Source organism: Brassica napus, chromosome A7, assembly GCF_020379485.1.
Source record: "Brassica napus cultivar Da-Ae chromosome A7, Da-Ae, whole genome shotgun sequence".
NCBI lineage: Eukaryota > Viridiplantae > Streptophyta > Magnoliopsida > Brassicales > Brassicaceae > Brassica > Brassica napus.
The window spans coordinates 4,626,087-4,648,877 of NC_063440.1; the positions used below are offsets into that span (position 1 = coordinate 4,626,087).

The window sequence follows — 22,791 nt, forward strand, 5'->3', positions numbered from 1 at the left end:
AAGTTTTTCTTTTTGGTTTTATTCTCATCTAAATTTTTCGTTTAGTCCTTAAATCGTGTCTGATAGTTAAGAACACATATGTCTTTTTTTTATTACATTAGTTAAGAACATATTTTTCTTTGATTTTGAGCTTTCTCATTTATATTAATATTTATAATTTGACAGGTTGACATCGTAACCAAAGGAAAGGGAGGAATAACCCCGTTTCTCCTTTTATCCATTGTATCGGCGGGAGTTGGCGTAGCCAACGCCCTTGTCGAAGGAGCAATGATAGGCGACCTTAGCTGCATATGCCCCGATCTTATCCAGCCCTTCGCCGCAGGGCTTGGTGTATCAGGAGCCATAACGTCAGTTTTAAGGCTGCTTACCAAAGCAGTCTTCCAGAACTCCCGGGACAGCCTAAGAAAAGGGGCATGTACAATTCTTAATCTATGAATTACACAAGCAGTTTAATTATTTGGATATGTATGAAAGCTCGCTAATTTTTATTGTGATGAATGTAGTATCATTCTTAGCCATTTCACTCTTCATCGAGCTAGTATGTGTGATCATATACGGTGTGATGTTTCCGAAGCTGCCCATGGTCCAAAAGCATCGAGCACGCTCGGGTTCAAACCCAGTGGAACCCGTTGAGGAAGTCCCACCACTATCCAACCAACAACTGGCGCATCAGAACTTGGACAGGGTTATAAGTTTATTCCTGATATACGCTTTGACGTTGTCAATATTTCCCGGGTTCCTCTACGAGAACACGGGAAAGCATTCGCTACATTCGTGGTTTGTTCCTCGTATACGTTTTAGTTACGATTTCTTTTCCTTTTATCATCTGATATCTTCTAATATATTTATTGTTTAACAATGATTTGTAGGTACCCTCTCGTCCTCGTTACTTGTTTCAACTTAAGCGATGCGCTTTCTCGATACATCACTATGGTCAAACCCCTTAAAATGCAATCAGGAAAAGTGATAGTAGCCTCTGTTCTTGCTCGAATGTTGTTCCTTCCCGCCTTTTATATCACCGCAAGGTACGCAGATCAGGGTTGGATGATCACCCTGACATCCTTCCTAGGCATTTCAAACGGTTATCTTACCGTCTGCGTACTCACGCAAACAACAAAGAGAACTTACAATGTAAGTAGTTAACATTTAAATTATTATTTTCTGTGTACTGAAAATTATGAAAAGAGACATCATAAATTGATACTCTTCTTTTATGTGGACAGGTATCTGAAGCTAATGCTCTCGGCAACATCCTTGTAGCCTCGATGCTTGGGGGGATCTTTGCTGGTGTCTGCCTTTCATGGCTTTGGTTGATCGGCAGCAACAAGTCCTTTTAGTTCCTTTTTATTTATATCGCATTGTATTGTTTAAGGATTCATCGTAACTGCAGAAAACGAGGTTTCACGAGTTTGTCTTTATCATATCTTATGCTACCTCAATATGTTGGGAATTTGTGAGAAAATTAAACAAGAAAAAAGGGAATCCTCCACAAGAGTTTTGAATTTTCATAAATTTTAAGCAGAAAATAATAATGAATTAATAACTAATACTTACACATTTCGTTTTAGTTTATTTTCATAGTTCTGTTCTCTGAGCTCATAGGACACATTCAAAGTTAATCAGGAAACTGTTTTCTACCTAAAAAAGGAACAATTAGCTTAAAACCAAAGAAAACTAATGAAATTAGTAGCTTAATACCAAGCACAATAAAAGTTGCTACTTCGTTGGCATAGATGGTTTATTGTAATGAGGAGGTTAGCCTTAGAAGTTCTGTATAAACTTGAGCCTGTAGCGAAGTACAATTAAAGGATAAGAGAGAGGATTTTGTTTGATTTGCTGATATTTTGGATATTGTAATGATTTGATTATATTTTCCTTGGTAAATGAAAGTTGTACTGTGCATTGTGAAGCTTAATCTCTTCCACAACATGTCTGACACATTCGGCGCAGCTGGAAAACCGAATCTAGAAAAAGATATGCATCATCTACATATTGTGTAAGTCGATATTGTGCACTGTTCTCTAATCTCTGAGGGTTTATAAAAGAAGGTAAGTTTTATCAATCTTTGATAGTAAACTTGTCTGAGAGAAGAATCTGTGCGAGAGGTATGAACTATTCGTAAACCTTAATACTCCATCATGATTCGGTTAGCGTGAAGAATGCATTCATGATATCCTCCATTTAATGTTAATTTTTTGTGTCATGCTATAAAGAAACATGAAGTTTTGAAATCAGAACTTTTGGACTTATTAAAGACACATCTTTTAGGGGAAATATGGAATATAGCCTGATCCCTAAAATTTGTGTACATGTAAATGTTCATATCATATTTTTATTTTTGGAATTTGGGAAGATACCTATTGTTTTGTGTATACATGGCGCATGAGATGAGGCGTTTGTTGAGAGTGTGGCATGCAAAATAGAGAAAGAATGAAAGACTGCATTGGCAATTCGTCCCTGAGCCATATGACTACAGGTACACTATTTACATAGAGGACCCTGAGATCCTGGATGGTGTAATCACGACTTTCAGGAAACATTATGGTCTAGCTTAGCAGACACCAATGGTTATAACTTATGGTGTACAAGATTGGATGCTTTTCCCGAGCGGCCTAGCTCCTCCTTTGACTGTAGGAACGACGACAGATCTTGTCAAATTGGTAACGGAGAGGCCCTGGCTGATGGAGGTAACATTGTTGGTGACTTTTGGATCAATGCGTGTAGCAACGTATCATTTTAACCGGCGGTCCAATTTCATGATTGGTCTAACAACGTATCATTGAAACACATGATGCTAGATCAAAAGCTGAATATGAGAGTAAGATGTTGGATCTTATTCTGTTTTTGTGTATTTGCAACATCGATAAATAAGTGTAGTGTTTAACAAATATGATGTTTACTATTTAAAGTTTGGCGTATGGAGAAAGGCTAGCAACTAGTGAAAGATGATCATCCAGATAATTGAGGATCAGGAAATGCTAGTATTCCACCGTGTTGCATTGGAAACGGGACTTGCAGATGAAGGACAGCGTGCTCCAGTTAACACCCGTGTAATGACTGGAACATAGATAATACAATTCGATGAGGAAGATGACATGACTGATGTTCCCTTAACAGTGCAGTGTAATGGTCCAGGAATGCTATCTCGAAGCCGTAAGTGTCGTCTTTTAATAAAAAGATATTAAATCAGTTAAATGTGGATATTGGTTTGGTTTTAAGTTTTTTTTTTTTGGTTTTTAATCTTCTAAAATATAACTATTATTTTAAATTAATATTTATTTTAGTTTATTCGGTTAAAATGTTTGATTTATTTGGTTTTTTTTTCTATAAAAATAAAAAATTAATATTATATGTTTATTTTCATGTTAGGAATTTTAGATAGTCGTCATGTCGAACCAGTAGTTTCATATTATTGTTTCTAAACAGATAATAGTTTAAGAAAAAGAAAAGAAAATTATTAAGACAAAACATTTCACTACAATTTGGTCGGTAGTGAAAGAAGTATTAAGAAAAAATATTTCAAGTTTCAAAAAATTTAAATACTTCAATTGTGGTGAATACTTAGTTACAAGGTGTCCACATCAAGGTGCACATGTATGTGTATGTAAAGTATATAAGAATAGTTGACAAATATATAAAGATATTGTTAATTAATATTAAATGATATTTTTGTTTAAAATAATACATGAAAGATAAAATTAAAATTAATTTAAAATAAAAAAGGCCTTGACATTAGTCATTTTTTTCATATAAAGAAAATAAAATTGTATCCGTAAATAGAGGTGGGCACTGATTGAATATCTGAGTATTTGGAAACATTTGTGTCGATTCGATCTTTAGCCACCTAGATATTCGGTGACTCGGATATCCGAAATGTTTTAGAATTTTAAAGAATATCCGATTTGATCCGTAAATAAAATAAAATTTTAAAAATAACTGAAAAATTAATAATAACAATTTATTAAAAAATAAAACACTATTTAACTTATATAATTTTAGTACCTAATATAATAAATTTAATTCATAAAAATATTGTAAAACTGATATAAAGTATAATATATATAACATACATATATAATTATTTACATATATGTATATAAATGCATATAACATATCGAATTAGATATATGTTCCTTAAAATATTGGCATTTGTGATTTGATTCTTTTTGGATATTGTATTTTAGTATTTGACTGGTTTCATAGAGACACGGATATCCAGATTTTTTGGTTCAAATCAAAACGGATAACAAATTAAATCAAAATTTCTGAATATTTTGCTCAACTTTATCCGTAAACAATAAAAATGATATATATATATATATATAGTTTGACTTTTGATACGTTATCTATTTTTATTCGAAACAAAAAAATCCAGAGTTTTATTGGAACCATGTATGTGAGTTTTATATTAAAAAAGTACAAAGTACATAGTGTGAACACATTTATGAATATAGTGTGAATGCGTTAGCATAATTATTATCAAATCATTGTGAGGCTGCCACGTGTTTATTATTGTGTAAATGCATTTATTACAATGCTTCTCTTTTAATATATAAGAGATGGTTAGACCCATATATAAAGGTGCCATACATATATAAATGTGAACACTGAAGCAAGCTAACTATTTAAAATGATGGGTAAATAATTTACGATATAGTTATGTATATGATTACTGGTAAATTAATTTAGGCTAAAGGGTAATTGTTTACTATGATTGGGTCCATTTTATAATGCAAAGCCATACATATAAATGTCAACGATGCAGCAAGCTAACTATTTTAATTTACTACCTGTTAATTAATTTATGTTACGGGCTTATTTTTTACCCTTGTTCGAAAACTCTCGCTAGGTGCTACGCGTGCGGCACATACCGGCCTAGCGATTTATTGGAAAAGAGGAAAAAACTCGGGGAGTAATCGGGAAAGAATTTTTTTGTACTTTTATATATATAATACCTTATTTATATGTATAATACCAAATATTTATGTATAATAAATACATGTTTATGTATAAAATATCATTGGTACTAAAATAGAAATTTGTAAATACATATCAAATTAGATCACAAAATATAATTATGTCTATTGCAGTTTAAATATAGTATATTTATAATAAGGTTTTGTGGAATATTACAAATAAATTAATGTGGTCCGGTGTTAAAGTTTTCAGTAAGTTACTTATGTCTATGTTGTAGATTCGATTTTTTTTTTGTTATTTAAATATTGACTTTTATTGTAGAGAGTTGTGAATCTCAACATCCCACATCGGACGTTTGTAAACTGGTGCAGAAGGAATGACTAGTATAAATAGAGCACGTATTATAGACTTTAGGAAACTCAATCAGGCTTTAAAAAAGACAAAGCCTATTTTTATTGGGCTTAACCTAGAAAATTTTGTTATTAATCGTCAGTTAATTCGATTTAATAGCGCATTGTTTTATTAAGCGGCCGGTTTGTTTTTTTAGCGATTTACCAAACCGATTGGTTAAAATCACCACGGTTGGACTCCGAGTTGCGATTACCCGGCTGCAAAACCGGCTACTCGGCCGAGTTTTTGTTTTTTACTACAAAGTTTTTTACTATGATTGAGCCCATTTTATAACGTGAAGCCATACATATAAATGTCAACGATGTAACAGCCTAAATAATTAATAATAACATTTTATTAAAAAATAAAACACTATTTAACTTATAAAATTTTAGTACCTAATATAATAAATTTAATTCATAAAAATATTGTAAAACTGATATAAAGTATAATATATATAACATACATATATAATTATTTACATATATGTATATAAATGCATATAACATATCGAATTAGATATATGTTCCTTAAAATATTGGCATTTGTGATTTGATTCTTTTTGGATATTGTATTTTAGTATTTGATTGGTTTCATAGAGACACGGATATCCAGATTTTTTGGTTCAAATCAAAACGGATAACAAATTAAATCAAAATTTCTGAATATTTTGCTCAACTTTATCCGTAAACAATAAAAAATGATATATATATATATATATATATATATATATATATATATAGTTTGACTTTTGATACGTTATCTATTTTTATTCGAAACAAAAAAATCCAGAGTTTTATTGGAACCATGTATGTGAGTTTTATATTAAAAAAGTACAAAGTACATAGTGTGAACACATTTATGAATATAGTGTGAATGCGTTAGCATAATTATTATCAAATCATTGTGAGGCTGCCACGTGTTTATTATTGTGTAAATGCATTTATTACAATGCTTCTCTTTTAATATATAAGAGATGGTTAGACCCATATATAAAGGTGCCATACATATATAAATGTGAACACTGAAGCAAGCTAACTATTTAAAATGATGGGTAAATAATTTACGATATAGTTATGTATATGATTACTGGTAAATTAATTTAGGCTAAAGGGTAATTGTTTACTATGATTGGGTCCATTTTATAATGCAAAGCCATACATATAAATGTCAACGATGCAGCAAGCTAACTATTTTAATTTACTACCTGTTAATTAATTTATGTTACGGGCTTATTTTTTACCCTTGTTCGAAAACTCTCGCTAGGTGCTACGCGTGCGGCACATACCGGCCTAGCGATTTATTAGAAAAGAGGAAAAAACTCGGGGAGTAATCGGGAAAGAATTTTTTTGTACTTTTATATATATAATACCTTACTTATATGTATAATACCAAATATTTATGTATAATAAATATATGTTTATGTATAAAATATCATTGGTACTAAAATAGAAATTTGTAAATACATATCAAATTAGATCACAAAATATAATTATGTCTATTGCAGTTTAAATATAGTATATTTATAATAAGGTTTTGTGGAATATTACAAATAAATTAATGTGGTCCGGTGTTAAAGTTTTCAGTAAGTTACTTATGTCTATGTTGTAGATTCGATTTTTTTTTTGTTATTTAAATATTGACTTTTATTGTAGAGAGTTGTGAATCTCAACATCCCACATCGGACGTTTGTAAACTGGTGCAGAAGGATTGACTAGTATAAATAGAGCACGTATTATAGACTTTAGAAAACTCAATCAGGCTTTAAAAAAGGCAAAGCCTATTTTTATTGGGCTTAACCTAGAAAATTTTGTTATTAATCGTCAGTTAATTCGATTTAATAGCGCATTGTTTTATTAAGCGGCCGGTTTGTTTTTTAGCGATTTACCAAACCGATTGGTTAAAATCACCACGGTTGGACTCCGAGTTGCGATTACCCGGCTGCAAAACCGGCTACTCGGCCGAGTTTTTGAACAAAGTTTTTTACTATGATTGAGCCCATTTTATAACGTGAAGCCATACATATAAATGTCAACGATGTAACAGCCTAAATATTTTATAAAGACGGGCAAACACTACAAAAAAACCTCCATATTAGCGCGAGGAAACCACTATCATATGCCTGGGATAGCGTATTATGAACTGCTATGTCTGCTATAATAGTTCTCCCTTATTATAGCGGTTTCTCACATGTTATCGTAGCGAAAACATATGATAGCAGTGTTTTTGTGTTTTCTGTTATATTGTTAACATTATAATAGCGTTGTTTCCGACGGCTACATTTGTTATTTCAATAGAATATCTTGAAGGCTATAATTGTTTTTTTCATATTGCACTATTGGATGTTTTACTTTTCTATATTACAGCGGTTTTATAGATGCTATTGGTTAATGCTTAGTTTTTTTTTGTAGCTAATACAATATGTTATTAGTAGTTTGACGTATACCACAACCTGTTTGATTTGTATTGAAAGACACACATTCATAAATTCAAACGCACAAATTTTCGTAATGGCGCCTAAAATATTCACCAAAATATTCAATTACTACCATAAAATAATTTCCCAAATCTCTCTGCCAAAATATTTCTACACTTTCTTTTTAACTCTTCTTCTCCGTGGAAACACTCTTATTGCCGACAAAGACCAACCCAATCTCAACTCTCATTCACGACAAATTATCACAGCTTGTCCCAATAGTACTTCTCTTTTCCAAAACTCTGTTGCAATATATTGTTCTTCAAATCGATTTGGGTTTATGGGTGTTGGTTAGGGTTTCTGTTTTCAAATCGATTTAGGGTTTATTTCTTATAATCTCTGCGTTTCCAATCAAATTAGGGTTCATATTTTCAAGTCGATCTGGGTTCATTTCTTCTATCAATTTCTGTGTCTTCAGTCAGTTTATGGTTTGTATTTCAAAATCGAACTGGGGTTAATAAGTCTCTGCGTTTTCATATCTTCTTTAAGTCTCTTATTAAACTATGTGATTCATTGATTTAGGGCTCTAGTATGCATCCACCAAGAAGAGGCAGTTTCCCTACAAGAGCTACTATTGAACAAGGCGCAATAAATTTTATGAAGAACACACCTCAGGCAGGTATACATCAACACATTTCTGTTTCCAAATCTTATGCCAAGGTCAAATAAGATATCGTACAAGAATCTTGTCCTTATTGTCTTATTGTGTATTGTTAAGATTATGTATGTCCTTGTGACTCTTTTATACCATTTGCCTTGTGTTTATAGATCATGTAGATGGGGGAGGAGCCAGCTATACTGACTTAGGGTGGTAGATCCACATGAAGATTGTTGGAGACGTTGAGTCTATTGTTGTTTTACAACACTTCTCCAACACTGATGGCGATGAGAATAAAGTTGAGTATTAATATTTTTAAGATTCTGTATTTCCCTTGTGGCTCTTTTTCTGTAATTTTATTTCTTGTTTTCTGGTTTATTAGGTAGTCAACCCTCACAAACGATGTTTGTTTGGACTTGGAACAACACAAATGGAGAACAATTATCACATTGATCCACCAGCCCGTCCTTCTTACTCGTCAATCTCGTTTAGAGAAGTTGATTAGTTTGACTGAAACTGTCTACTTGATGAGCTAGCAGCTCACTGCCTTGTGTGAAGCTAGAGGAACTACCAACTCTTCTCCATCCTCACCTCCTAGCACCAATGAGCAGAGAATCTAGATGATGTTGATGACTTACTACAATCAACTGAAGACATAACACTTAGAATCTTTTGTGTTTAGTTTGAACTATTGTTATGTCATTAGTTTCGACCTATTTGGTTTAATATTTTGTTTTCTTGTAGTGATGTATCCCTATTTCCATCCTGACATGCAGCCACTAACATAACACCTTTGAACTTACCACTTAGATGTGCTCCATCTACAACAATAACCCTTCTCATGAACAAAAAGCCTTTGATACATGTGCATGTGCCAAAAGCAATGAACAAATACTTAAACCATTTCTGAGCATCAAGTTCAAGCTTTGTTATTGTACCTGGATTGTCTTTCTCTATTTTGTATAGATATGAAGGCAAGTCTTGATAGCCACTGGCATGAGTGCCCTAACCATCTCTCGTGCATATGCCAATGCGCTATGAGCCTTCGAATAACCGATGTCAATTCGATAAACTGCATTATATATTTAGGACGGATTCCTTTAAGATCACTACCACCACTAAATCCCTCAACATACATCTTGCCAATACATGTTGCATTTCCATGTCGGTGACGAGAATACCTATTGGCCGCAGAGCATGTATGAAGATCAGTATATTTACGAAAAAGTAATTATAGAGATGATCTCGACATAGTTGAAGCACATATCTTCCAGGAACATCCAGGAACGAAGCACTCTCCGTAAAATAAATGATTCAAAGACTTTTTAATGCTGAAATCAAACCTTTCGAGCACTGAAAGCTTGCGTAATTTCATTATTAGTCCATTCTTGCCACTGAATATGTCACCATACTTAATGGTTTCAGTCTTCCGCAGCTGTGATGGTTTCATAGTCTCAAGTGATGGCTTCAGAGTCTTGTACTGAACATTTCCAAAACTACCAAAATCTGCAAAAGCATTCTGTCTAACAACACGCTTTTGATTTCTGTTCAAATCTTGATGACCTTTGTTTGCAAGAAATGAGACATAAACACACAAAACGTCTGTCTTGGACAATGTGATAAAGTTTTCAAGATTTCTGTCGTTACTCAAGAACATCGAAGGAGTTTTGCTAGCCATTTGCTCCAATATGCGTTTAGGCAACATATAAGCAAGCTCGACCGCTTTCGTCTCACTAATCATATTGTAATCTTCACAAACCATGCGGAGAAAATCCTCATATTTGATATCGTCTTCAACAAAAAAAAGCATTCCCCTTCTTACTTGGATCAAGAAGGAACTCCCAACCAACATTATTCATCTTCCATTGTCCAAAAACAATAATTAAGTGCTACATTATCTGAATAATAAAGAACTTGCATCGGCAGATCTCAAGACACATTGCAAAACTAATACTTTCGCAAGGCAACAAGGTATAGTGAATCGTATATTCAAGAGAACAACATTGGCAACCGTAAGAAAAAAAGAATTGGTTTTCAAATTGCATGTAACCTGTTAAACTTCCACTTATAAATTAACTTAAATTATCAAATATAAACGAAGACCGGACAGCAAAGAAAAGACAAATTATTGATGAGGCTTAGGGGCATGAAAAACTAATAGAATCTGATATGGGAGAGAGCCATTGCTGGTAAAGTGTTGTTTTAATTCTTGTTGAATTTCTTGAAACCAGTATGGCATTCTTGCTGGTAAAGGGTGAAATGACAATTTCAAATCAACAAATGAGCCTTTTAAAAATCATATCTTAAAATAAGTGAAATTCACTTTTAATTCGTTATCTCCGTAATGATGTAAACATTGGTATTCGCTCACATTAAAATGTTTTGTCATCGTTTTAATATTCCACTTAAAAAGTATAAACCGTTCAAAAAGATCATATCAAACGCGTCTGCTAATTTTTCAAAACACTTATTTTTTCTCAGTCATAAAGAAACTATAGAGGCTTTTGCAAATTCCAAAAAAGAATTTAATGGCACACAACAATACCCTAATTTCAAATCTCACTGAATCATCGAACAATGTCGAAGCCTGGGAAAAAATACTACGAGTATGAGAAACTATAAATCCTCCTAATCCGTAAGAGCGGCATCTGATTGTGGCTCACCCAAATGTAAGTTATAATTTATGCTCAGCATTTCATTTTTGATGAGTTATTGTGTAAGTAATTTCATTTTATAATCATGTAATATTAGGGTTGCAGAATCTAAATTACAATCCCTAATTATTTGATTGGTAAGCACTATTTTGGCTATTTTGATGACGACATATGGATTATTCAGATGATTCCAAGTGACACCATGCATTGGTTTGATAAGGAATACACCACGTGAATTTCACATCACATTTGTCGAACGTACACATGTATTTTATTGATTTTCACTTACTAAAACCCAATGTTTGTACCTGTTCCATTCCTGCAAGTTCTCCAAATGAATTCCGACAACACTTATCTAATCGGTATGAAGTCACATCTGGTTATTCTTCTGGTTTTTATAAGGAATTAATATGTTATGTAATATTAACTTAACTTTATATGCATAATCATTGATTTTGTAGACTTGTTTGAATGGGTTACTAAATTTAGAACTTTAATTGAGTCTATGGATGATCTTTATGAGGAAATGTTTGGTGTCCCTCTAAGCTTATGGATGAAAGGTAATTACTATTCTTAATCTTATAAATTTCATTAAATAGAATCATTGGCCCTAATGTCTCTGATTATTGCTCGATTAGTCTCTAAACCAAATTATCAGTTTTAGGCTTCAACATTATAATTTGATAAAAAATAAACATTTCAATAATTTTTTAAACTTTTTGGTATCAATCAAAGAAATTAAATATTTTAGTAAAAATTCAATTGCTTGGAAAACAAAATTTCTGATAAAGATAATGAGTGTATAAATGTACATTTAATCAATATATTTGGTCATAAGAATTTCGAAAGTATCACTGATAAAACCTATAAATATACTAGTCTATTATTAAAAATTCTATGAACTTTATTACATATGAATATATATCAATAAAAGCTTTAATAAAGCATTTTCAAAAATGTTTAAAAATTATTTTAATCAGTGAATTTATGATTTGGAATGCATCTTTCATTTCCTTTATCGATGGTGTTGGTTTGTTTGGTTTGTTTGTTTTCTTTTAGACGTCCTTATCTTAAATCATAAGTTCGTAACTGATTAAAAAGAACTTTCACTAAAAAGGTACCAATATTTTTGTTTTAGAGGTACTTTTTTATGATGAGAGAAAGTACAAAATCTTCCCTTTTATTAGACAATTATCATCATCGTCTTAGTCAATAAGGTTTAGTCAGTTTCTAAACAGCCAGAATATATAATTAAATTAATAGTCTCTATAAGTCGATTAATTAGCATATGCAACGAGTTCTTTGTGTGTTTTGGATTTACTGATGTTAACTTTTGATTTAGAATTTCTAATAATATCCGGTTTGTTGCATCATAAGGACGGACTATTATTCAAATTTCAAATGGGTCAAGATGTCTAATTGTACTCAGATAGCCCGCACAATATCAATATGGGTTATGTGAAAACCTTATCTTTCGTGTCTTCTTTATTGAAGAGTCTTCTTTGCGCAGTAACAGAAAAAAAAAGAGAGTCTGCTTTGCGCTAAAATGTGATTAGTACATATCTTTTATCCATGATTTTTCATTGTCAGACTATCTTCTTCTTTTTTAAACTTTGTTAGATTATCTTGTCCTCAATATAATAACTTTCACTATATATATACTTTTTCAAATTTTGATTATTCCTATTGAAACTTATTAGTTTTTAAGATATAGGGATTCACTAAGCCGATTTTTGTTTTCAACGGTTTGAAAATATGTATTTCAGAACGTGAAACAAAAGTCATTTGACCACAAACAAAATGGAAAAAAATCGTGTGTAAGGATATGTTTATTTTGTTTGCTTAGTGGATTCTCCATTATTTGGCAATCAAAGAAAGAAATCTTAATGTATGGGGTTCTACTTCTACCTCTACGTATCTATGCTCAAGTTGCTTTACAGTGGTTCTGTATATAGTTATAACCACTTGTCGTTGCTGTTAGCGATAGGGGTAAAACCAATTTACTGCAGAAAGAGATGAAGAAGAAAAAAACGCAATTCTGTTGACCAAGCTTGTTGCTTTTGTCATATTATTATAAGAATATTCGTTTTCTCTTTGTAACGATGTTATGTAAGTTGTTTCTAGCCAGAAATAGTTTGTGAGAAAATTAAATGTGTTGTGGAGTGACTAGATAGTTTTAGAAATAATAATGGAATTGGGCCCTCCACTAGTACAGAAACTACACACAATAAAGTTTGTTACCAAAATAGAAAGTTTAAATATTAAACTGACCTTTTATCGACCTCTCATTTCCTTATGTGCAGAAATAATTGGAAAACTTAACTACAAACTGTAAACTTTTTGACGAAAAAACATAAGAGACTGGGCCTGATTATTTCATTCAATTTGATTTTACTTTGAAAAACTTTATAAAATGGCTTAAAACAATCAAATGTTTGACAAGAAAAGAAAAAAAAACTATGCAAGTTTTCTTCCTTTTCATTATTATAATATTTGTTCCAATTCATTTTTTTTACATATAATTCCTTTTATTCTTCATTACTCGGCAAACCCGCTGATCCAGTTACAGATAACAAACTAGGTTTCTAACAAGCCATCAGAGATGAGTCTTCGTTATCACTATCAGAATCAAATCCATCCTCGAGAGATGAATATACACTGTGCGCAGGTGTCGTAAACGGTAAAGGAACTCTATTGATTTTCCTCTTACGAGATTCCAAGGAGTCGAATGAACTGCATAAATTCCTTCTATTTATCTTTTCATATAATTCCTTTTAATTATCTTTTCATATAAGATTCTAGTTTTTTATAAAAAGTTGTTGAAAAAAAAAAAATCTTTTCATATAAGATTCTAATGCATAAGCTCACCGCATTATAAATTATTTCAGCTTCACCTTTTCACTCACCTCCGCCTCAACTCTCTTTCACTGAACTCTGTCTCACTCAACTCGGTCTCATTCATCGCCTATCTTTCACAAAAGGACTTGAATATGAGCAATATACAGGTTCGATATATTTTGCTAAAATATTTTGTTTGTTTTTTGAATTTAATGATGCAACTTCTGATTTAGAATTTCTAATAATACCTGGGTCATCATAATATATATCAAGGTTTAAGTTTTCCATTTTAATTAAAACTTGATGTGTCCAACTTCAATTAGGAAAAAATTTGCAGCCAGTTTCCAGTGCTGTGTTCTGGGCGTTGGACAGCTGGTTGCCTGGAACACCATTCTGACTATTTCGGACTACTACTACCAGGTTTTCCCGGTAAGCTGTCAACAATCTTACACCCTTAAAAACCTAACTTAATTCTTGATGTCTTACTTTTATTCTCTACGTGTGTATGATTTTATATGGGTATCATTAATTATATATGTATTTTGTTTTCAATGTAGATAATGTATCATATATAGCGTTTTTTTTTGTCTAACTTGCTTCAATACCTTGTATACATTCCACTGCATGGGAAATAAATTTTGGTTTTTATGTAACCTTTACAATAACCAATATCTATGTTTAAAACATACATAGTATTATACTTTTGAATAGGAACGTTAAGTATGAAATCATTTTGATAAAAAGTTCAACTATGAGATCATCTGATAAATATATGATATATTATATACATATACATACATATATATGGTAACAAACATTTTAAAAAGTTTGAATTTTTTTTTTTTTTTAATTTTTAAAAAGTTTGAAAATTGACAGAAACATAAAATTTCATCATGCCACAACAAAATAACGAAGAGCCCAGAATAGGATCATTAGCATTAAAGACAAACATGGGAGGCTGGTAGAGAGTGAAATCGAGGTGGAGAACGTGGCTGTTCAATACTTTTGAGATCTCTTCTCTACCTCTTCGCTGACAGAGTTAGACGCTTCCCTTCGATTCATTTCTGAAAAGGTGTCTCACGCCGACAATATGCTACTTTTGGAGAAACCGTCAGAACATGAAATTAGGAAAGCTCTTTTCGACATCAACCCGGACAAAACTCCCGGACCAGATGGCATGACTAGTAAATTGTTTCAAAAATTCTGGCGCGAGATGCGTCAAGACATTATTAGACTCGTGCAAGATTTCTTCGAGACGGGCAGCTTTGACCCACTATTGAACCAGACAAATATCTGCCTCATCCCTAAAAAGAAGAAACCTGGAGACATGACTGAGTTCAGACCTATCAGCCTCTGCAATGTTAGCTACAAGATTATATCTAAGTTACTATGCAAGCGACTTAAGAGGGTTATCCCGCGTTTGATCTCAGAGACACAATCTGCTTTTGTTTCAAAACGTTTGATTACTGATAATATCCTGATAGCACAAGAAAACTTTCACGCTCTACGGACGAACCAGAGATCTAGGGAAGATTTTATGGCTATTAAAACAGACATGAGCAAAGCTTATGATAGAGTGGAATGGAACTTCCTAGCAGCCTTGATGCTAAAAATGGGTTTTGATGAAAGACTGGTTGACCTCATTATGTGTTGTGTCACGTCGGTCACATATCAAATTTTAGTCAATGGACAACCAAGAGGGCGAATCTTACCTAGGCGAGGCTTGAGACAAGGAGACCCTCTCTCCCCCTTTTTGTTTATCATGTGCACGGAAGCTTTAATCTCTCTTTTAGAAGGAGCAGAAGCGGAAAAGAAGATTGAGGGGCTTCGGGTTGCTAGGGCGAGCCCAAGGATCTCCCACCTTTTATTTGCAGATGACAGTCTTTTCTTCTGTAAGGCGGAATTAAGCCAATGCAAGGAGATCATAGACATTCTAGACTTGTATGGAAAGGCATCAGGACAACGACTAAATGCGTCAAAATCCTCTGTCTTTTTTGGGAACAAAGTACAGTTATCTCTGAAACAAGATATAAAAGAAGTTCTTGGCTTTTCTTCTGAAGGAGGCATGGGGATGTATCTTGGCCTTCCCGAGCAAATATGTAGCTCGAAGATGAAAGTGTTTTCTTTTGTACAAGACCGACTAAATGGGCGAGTCAACAATTGGTCATCTAGACTTCTCTCCAAAGGGGGAAAAGAAGTCCAGATTAAATCTGTGGCTCAAGGAGTCTCAACCTATGTGATGTCAAGTTATTTGCTCCCAAAAGGCATCACTGATAAACTTAGGAGCACTACTTCAAATTTTTGGTGGAGTTCAAAACAAAATAGCAGAGGTTTACATTGGATAGCATGGGACGAGATCTGTACCCCCAAGGATTCAGGAGGACTAGGTTTTCGAGACCTCCATGACTTCAATATAGCGCTTCTTGCAAAACAATTGTGGAGATTAATTCATTATCCGAACTCCTTATTGGCACGTGTTCTAAAAGGAAGATATTACAATCACACCTCTCCTTTAGAAGACCGTCGAACATACTCACCATCATATGGATGGCGTAGTATCATGGCAGCGAAACCCTTACTCATTTCGGGACTACGGAGAACTACCGGTACGGGTCGAGACACAAGGGTCTGGACTGAGGCCTGGGTCCCAGATTCAGTGGCTAGACCACCAAGACCTGCTAGCCATATTGTGTACAGACTACCTCAACTCCTTGTTCAGTCCTTTATTAGAACTGATATCAAGGAGTGGGACATACAGCTCTTACGAGAATTTTTCCACCCAGACGATATCCCGCTGATATTGGGGCTAAAACTATCACATTCACTTACCCCAGATGGATACGTTTGGAACTACACAAAATCTGGAGTGTACTCAGTTAAAACCGGCTATGATCTCCTCCAAGAAACTAAGCAGAGTCTTACACATGAAGGGGCCATGGAACCGAGTTTTACGAGTCTCCAAAGCCATGTATGGAAGCTAAAGACTCCGACCAAGATGAAACATTTCTTGTGGCAAGCAATATCGGGCTGTGTAGCGACGGCAGAGAGGCTTGCATATAGACACCTGGGCACCAATAGGAGTTGTCCTAGATGTGCTGACCCAGTGGAATAGATTAATCATCTTCTTTTTGAATGCCCTCCAGCCCTTCAGGTTTGGGCTTTATCGGACTATCCGTCCCTTCCGGGTTATTTCCTGAGTACATCTATATTCCAAAACATGAACTTTCTGTTTTGGAAAAGAAAAGAGGTGGCTCCACTGAGACCACAATTCGATATCTTCCCTTGGATCTGCTGGTACATTTGGAAGGCGAGGAACGACAAACTCTTTAATGGGAAAGTTGTATCCCCGATGGATATCCTCCAACATGCATCCCTTGAGGCAGAATGTTGGAGGAAGGCTAATGAAAATGAAGAAGTAGAAGAGGATCATTATGACCCTCTTGCTATAGAAGAGGAGATAGTGCCCCCTTGGATACCTCGAATCCCTACATGTCGAATTGATGCATCATGGATCAATAATGACAGCGTTAGTGGGCTAGGGTGGAGTCTTAAGGATCAGTTGGGCTCTGAACATTTTGGATTACGGGCTTGCAACAGGAGCCTCTCAGCCTTGCATGCTGAGATGGATGGTTTACTTTGGGCAGTCTCATGTATGAGAGAAATGAGGATATCTTCGATACGGTTCGAGACAGATTGCTCGGACCTAGTGGATATGACTATGAATCCGATGGAGTGGCCTACTTCTACGACAGAGATCGAGATGCTTCAAAGACTTCAGGAGGATTTTGAGGATGTGAGTTTGTCTCATATTCCTCGAAGTAGGAATGGACGAGCAGACACGCTAGCAAAAGAAGCAAGACGAAGAGGATATATTTTTTTCCATATAGATAAGACACGGACAGACGGAGATGCTCCTCGGAGAATCGGCTCGTCTGCCACCACTTGATCTAGTATAAATGGATAGTCGACAAAAAAAAAAAAGTTTGAAAATTAAACATTTTCAAAAAAACAAAACTTTAAAAATTAATTATTTTATCAATGAAAATCCTATAACACTCTTACTATCTTAAAGAATTAATACATATACTGTGCAAATTTTATAGTTTGACATATTCCGCATCTATTTAAATTTCGATGTTTAGTTTTTTTTTATCTTTTAATTACAAATTTACAGGTAGCTTAACAATTATTATACAGTCATTTTTCTAATAACAATATACCCATTTCCGTTAAAACTTTGACGAAGTCCCCATTTGTATGGATAAATCAGCCCTGGTATAAATCCATTTTGACAAGTTCCAAGACCGTGTGATTATAGTAGTTCCAAGTCCTCCGATAGCTTTTGGAACACCACAACATCAAATGATCAAGATCAAATCATTATTGTGTTTTCATTGATCAACCTTATAACAGTTAACTTTTTAGAATGAATACAGTAGTTAACTTATTAAAAATAATTACAAAGAATTTTTTCAAATATCTCATAAAGAATTATTTCAAATATCTCATAATTGCTTCAGTGATTTCCATAAATGAAAAAAATATCCAATAATATCTCAATATCTTTTTAAAATCTAATTGACCCTTTTAAAACATTTGCAGGACTACCATCCGTCTCGAACGCTGACGCTCGTTTACCAGCCCTCTGTTCTGGGAACGATATCAGTATTGGTTATTGTGGGACAGAAAATCAAAAACCAAAGGAGAGTCTTCACCGGTTACTGCCTATTTGTAATTGGCAGCATTTTGCTACTAACGGTATTCTCTTTATAAATAAGTTTTTCTTTTTGGTTTTATTCTCATCTAAATTTTTCGTTTAGTCCTTAAATCGTGTCTGATAGTTAAGAACACATATGTCTTTTTTTTTATTACATTAGTTAAGAACATATTTTTCTTTGATTTTGAGCTTTCTCATTTATATTAATATTTTTAATTTGACAGGTTGACATCGTAACCAAAGGAAAGGGAGGAATAACCCCGTTTCTCCTTTTATCCATTGTATCGGCGGGATTTGGCGTAGCCAACGCCCTTGTCGAAGGAGCAATGATAGGCGACCTTAGCTGCATATGCCCCGATCTTATCCAGCCCTTCGCCGCTGGGCTTGGTGTAGCAGGAGCCATAGCGTCAGTTTTAAGGCTGCTTACCAAAGCAGTCTTCCAGAACTCCCGGGACGGCCTAAGAAAAGGGGCATGTACGATTCTTAATCTATGAATTACACAAGCAGTTTAATTATTTGGATATGTATGAAAGCTCGTTAATTTTTTTATTGTGATGAATGTAGTATCATTCTTAACCAATTCACTCTTCATCGAGCTAGTATGTGTGATCATATACGGTGTGATGTTTCCGAAGCTGCCCATGGTCCAAAAGCATCGAGCACGCTCGGGTTCAAACCCAGTGGAACCCGTTGAGGAAGTCCCACCACTATCCAACCAACAACTGGCGCATCAGAACTTGGACAGGGTTATAAGTTTATTCCTGATATACGCTTTGACGTTGTCAATATTTCCCGGGTTCCTCTACGAGAACACGGGAAAGCATTCGCTACATTCGTAGTTTGTTCCTCGTATACGTTTTAGTTACGATTTCTTTTCCTTTTATCATCTGATATCTTATAATATATTTATTGTTTAACAATGATTTGTAGGTACCCTCTCGTCCTTGTTACTTGTTTCAACTTAAGCGATGCGCTTTCTCGATACATCACTATGGTCAAACCCCTTAAAATGCAATCAGGAAAAGTGATAGTAGCCTCTGTTCTTGCTCGAATGTTGTTCCTTCCCGCCTTTTATATCACCGCAAGGTACGCAGATCAGGGTTGGATGATCACCCTGACATCCTTCCTAGGAATTTCAAACGGTTATCTTACCGTCTGCGTACTCACGCAAACACCAAAGAGAACTTACAATGTAAGTAGTTAACATTTTAATTGATACTCTTCTTTTATGTGGACAGGTATCTGAAGCTAATGCTCTCGGCAACATCCTTGTAGCCTCGATGCTTGGGGGGATCTTTGCTGGTGTCTGCCTTTCATGGCTTTGGTTGATCGGCAGCAACAAGTCCTTTTAGTTCCTTTTTATTTATATCGCATTGTATTGTTTAAGGATTCATCGTAACTGCAGAAAACGAGGTTTCACGAGTTTGTCTTTATCATATCTTATGCTACCTCAATATGTTGGGAATTTGTGAGAAAATTAAACAAGAAAAAAGGGAATCCTCCACAAGAGTTTTGAATTTTTATAAATTTTAAGCAGAAAATAATAATGAATTAATAACTAATACTTACACATTTCGTTTTAGTTTATTTTCATAGTTCTGTTCTCTGAGCTCATAGGACACATTCAAAGTTAATCAGGAAACTGTTTTCTACCTAAAAAAAGGAACAATTAGCTTAAAACCAAAGAAAACTAATGAAATTAGTAGCTTAATACCAAGCACAATAAAAGTTGCTACTTCGTTGGCATAGATGGTTTATTGTAATGAGGGGGTTAGCCTTAGAAGTTCTGTATAAACTTGAGCCTGTAGCGAAGTACAATTAAAGGATAAGAGAGAGGATTTTGTTTGATTTGCTGATATTTTGGATATTGTAATGATTTGGTTATATTTTCCTTGGTAAATGAAAGCTGTACTGTGCATTGTGAAGCTTAATCTCCTCCACAACATGTCTGACACATTCGGGACAGCTGGAAAACCGAATCTAGAAAAAGATATGCATCATCTACATATTGTGTAAGTCGATATTGTGCACTGTTCTCTAATCTCTGAGGGTTTATAAAAGAAGGTAAGTTTTATCAATCTTTGATAGTAAACTTGTCTGAGAGAAGAATCTGTGCGAGAGGTATGAACTATTCGTAAACCTTAATACTCCATCATGATTCGGTTAGCGTGAAGAATGCATTCATGATATCCTCCATTTAATGTTAATTTTTTTGAGTCATGCTATAAAGAAACATGAAGTTTTGAAATCAGAACTTTTGGACTTATTAAAGACACATCTTTTAGGGGAAATATGGAATATAGCCTGATCCCTAAAATTTGTGTACATGTAAATGTTCATATCATATTTTGATTTTTGGAATTTGGGAAGATACCTATTGTTTTGTGTATACATGGCGCATGAGATGAGGCGTTTGTTGAGAGTGTGGCATGCAAAATAGAGAAAGCATGAAAGACTGCATTGGCAATTCGTCCCTGAGCTTTATGACTACAGGTACACTATTTACATAGAGGACCCTGAGATCCTGGATGGTGTAATCACGACTGTCAGGAAACATTATGGTCTAGCTTAGCAGACACCAATGGTTATAACTTATGGTGTACAAGATTGGATGCTTTTCCCGAGCGGCCTAGCTCCTCCTTTGACTATAGGAACGACGACAGATCTTGTCAAATTGGTAACGGAGAGGCCCTGGCTGATGGAGGTAACATTGTTGGTGACTTTTGGATCAATGCGTGTAGCAACGTATCATTTTAACCGGCGGTCCAATTTCATGATTGGTCTAACAACGTATCATTGAAACACATGATGCTAGATCAAAAGCTGAATATGAGAGTAAGATGTTGGATCTTATTCTGTTTTTGTGTATTTGCAACATCGATAAATAAGTGTAGTGTTTAACAAATATGATGTTTACTATTTAAGGTTTGGCGTATGGAGAAAGGCTAGCAACTAGTGAAAGATGATCAGCCAGATAATTGAGGATCAGGAAATGCTAGTATTCCACCGTGTTGCATTGGAAACGGGACTTGCAGATGAAGGACAGCGTGCTCCAGTTAACACCCGTGTAATGACTGGAACATAGATAATACAATTCGATGAGGAAGATGACATGACTGATGTTCCCTTAACAGTGCAGCGTAATGGTCCAGGAATGCTATCTCGAAGCCGTAAGTGTCGTCTTTTAATAAAAAGATATTAAATCTGTTAAATGTGGATATTGGTTTGGTTTTAAGTTTTTTTTTTTGGTTTTTAATCTTCTAAAATATAACTATTATTTTAAATTAATATTTATTTTAGTTTATTCGGTTAAAATGTTTGATTTATTTGGTTTTTTTTCTATAAAAATAAAAAAATAATATTATTTGTTTATTTTCATGTTAGGAATTTTAGATAGTCGTCATGTCGAACCAGTAGTTTCATATTATAGTTTCTAAACAGATAATAGTTTAAGAAAAAGAAAAGAAAATTATTAAGACAAAACATTTCACTACAATTTGGTCGGTAGTGAAAGAAGTATTAAGAAAAAATATTTCAAGTTTCAAAAAATTTAAATACTTCAATTGTGGTGAATACTTAGTTACAAGGTATTCACATCAAGGTGCACATGTATGTGTATGTAAAGTATATAAGAATAGTTGACAAATATATAAAGATATTGTTAATTAATATTAAATGACATTTTTGTTTAAAATAATACATGAAAGATAAAATTAAAATTAATTTAAAATAAAAAAGGCCTTGACATTAGTCATTTTTTTCATATAAAGAAAATAAAACTCGATCCGTAAATAGAGGTGGGCACTGATTGAATATCTGAGTATTTGGAAGCATTCGTGTCGATTCGATCTTTAGCCACCTAGATATTCGGTGACTCGGATATCCAAAATGTTTTAAAATTTTAAAGAATATCCGATTTGATCCGTAAATAAATTTAAAATTTTAAAAATAACTGAAAAATTAATAATAACATTTTATTAAAAAATAAAACACTATTTAACTTATAAAATTTTAGTACCTAATATAATAAATTTAATTCATAAAAATATTGTAAAACTGATATAAAGTATAATATATATAACATACATATATAATTATTTACATATATGTATAAAATGCATATAACATATCGAATTAGATATATGTTCCTTAAAATATTGGCATTTGTGATTTGATTCTTTTTGGATATTGTATTTTAGTA

General features: G+C 33.7%; 1 protein-coding gene across 1 annotated transcript; it reads left to right on the top strand.

Moving 5' to 3' along the window:
- Positions 1-17,222: 17,222 nt before the first annotated feature.
- Positions 17,223-19,942, top strand: LOC106367784 (equilibrative nucleotide transporter 3-like). Its single transcript, XM_048735448.1, has 6 exons — positions 17,223-17,666; positions 18,476-18,631; positions 18,815-19,064; positions 19,155-19,425; positions 19,521-19,782; positions 19,829-19,942. The coding sequence occupies exons 1-6, from the start codon at positions 17,223-17,225 to the stop codon at positions 19,940-19,942; spliced, it is 1,497 nt and encodes a 498-aa protein (XP_048591405.1).
- The last annotated feature ends 2,849 nt before the right edge of the window (positions 19,943-22,791 follow it).

Coding starts and splice junctions, on each gene's coding strand:
- LOC106367784 (XM_048735448.1), top strand. CDS start 17,223: ATGGATATCCTCCAACATGCATCCCTTGAGGCAGAATGTTGGAGGAAG. Junction 19,065..19,154: donor CGGCCTAAGAAAAGGGGCAT/GTACGATTCTTA, acceptor TGATGAATGTAG/TATCATTCTTAACCAATTCA. Junction 19,783..19,828: donor CACCAAAGAGAACTTACAAT/GTAAGTAGTTAA, acceptor TTATGTGGACAG/GTATCTGAAGCTAATGCTCT.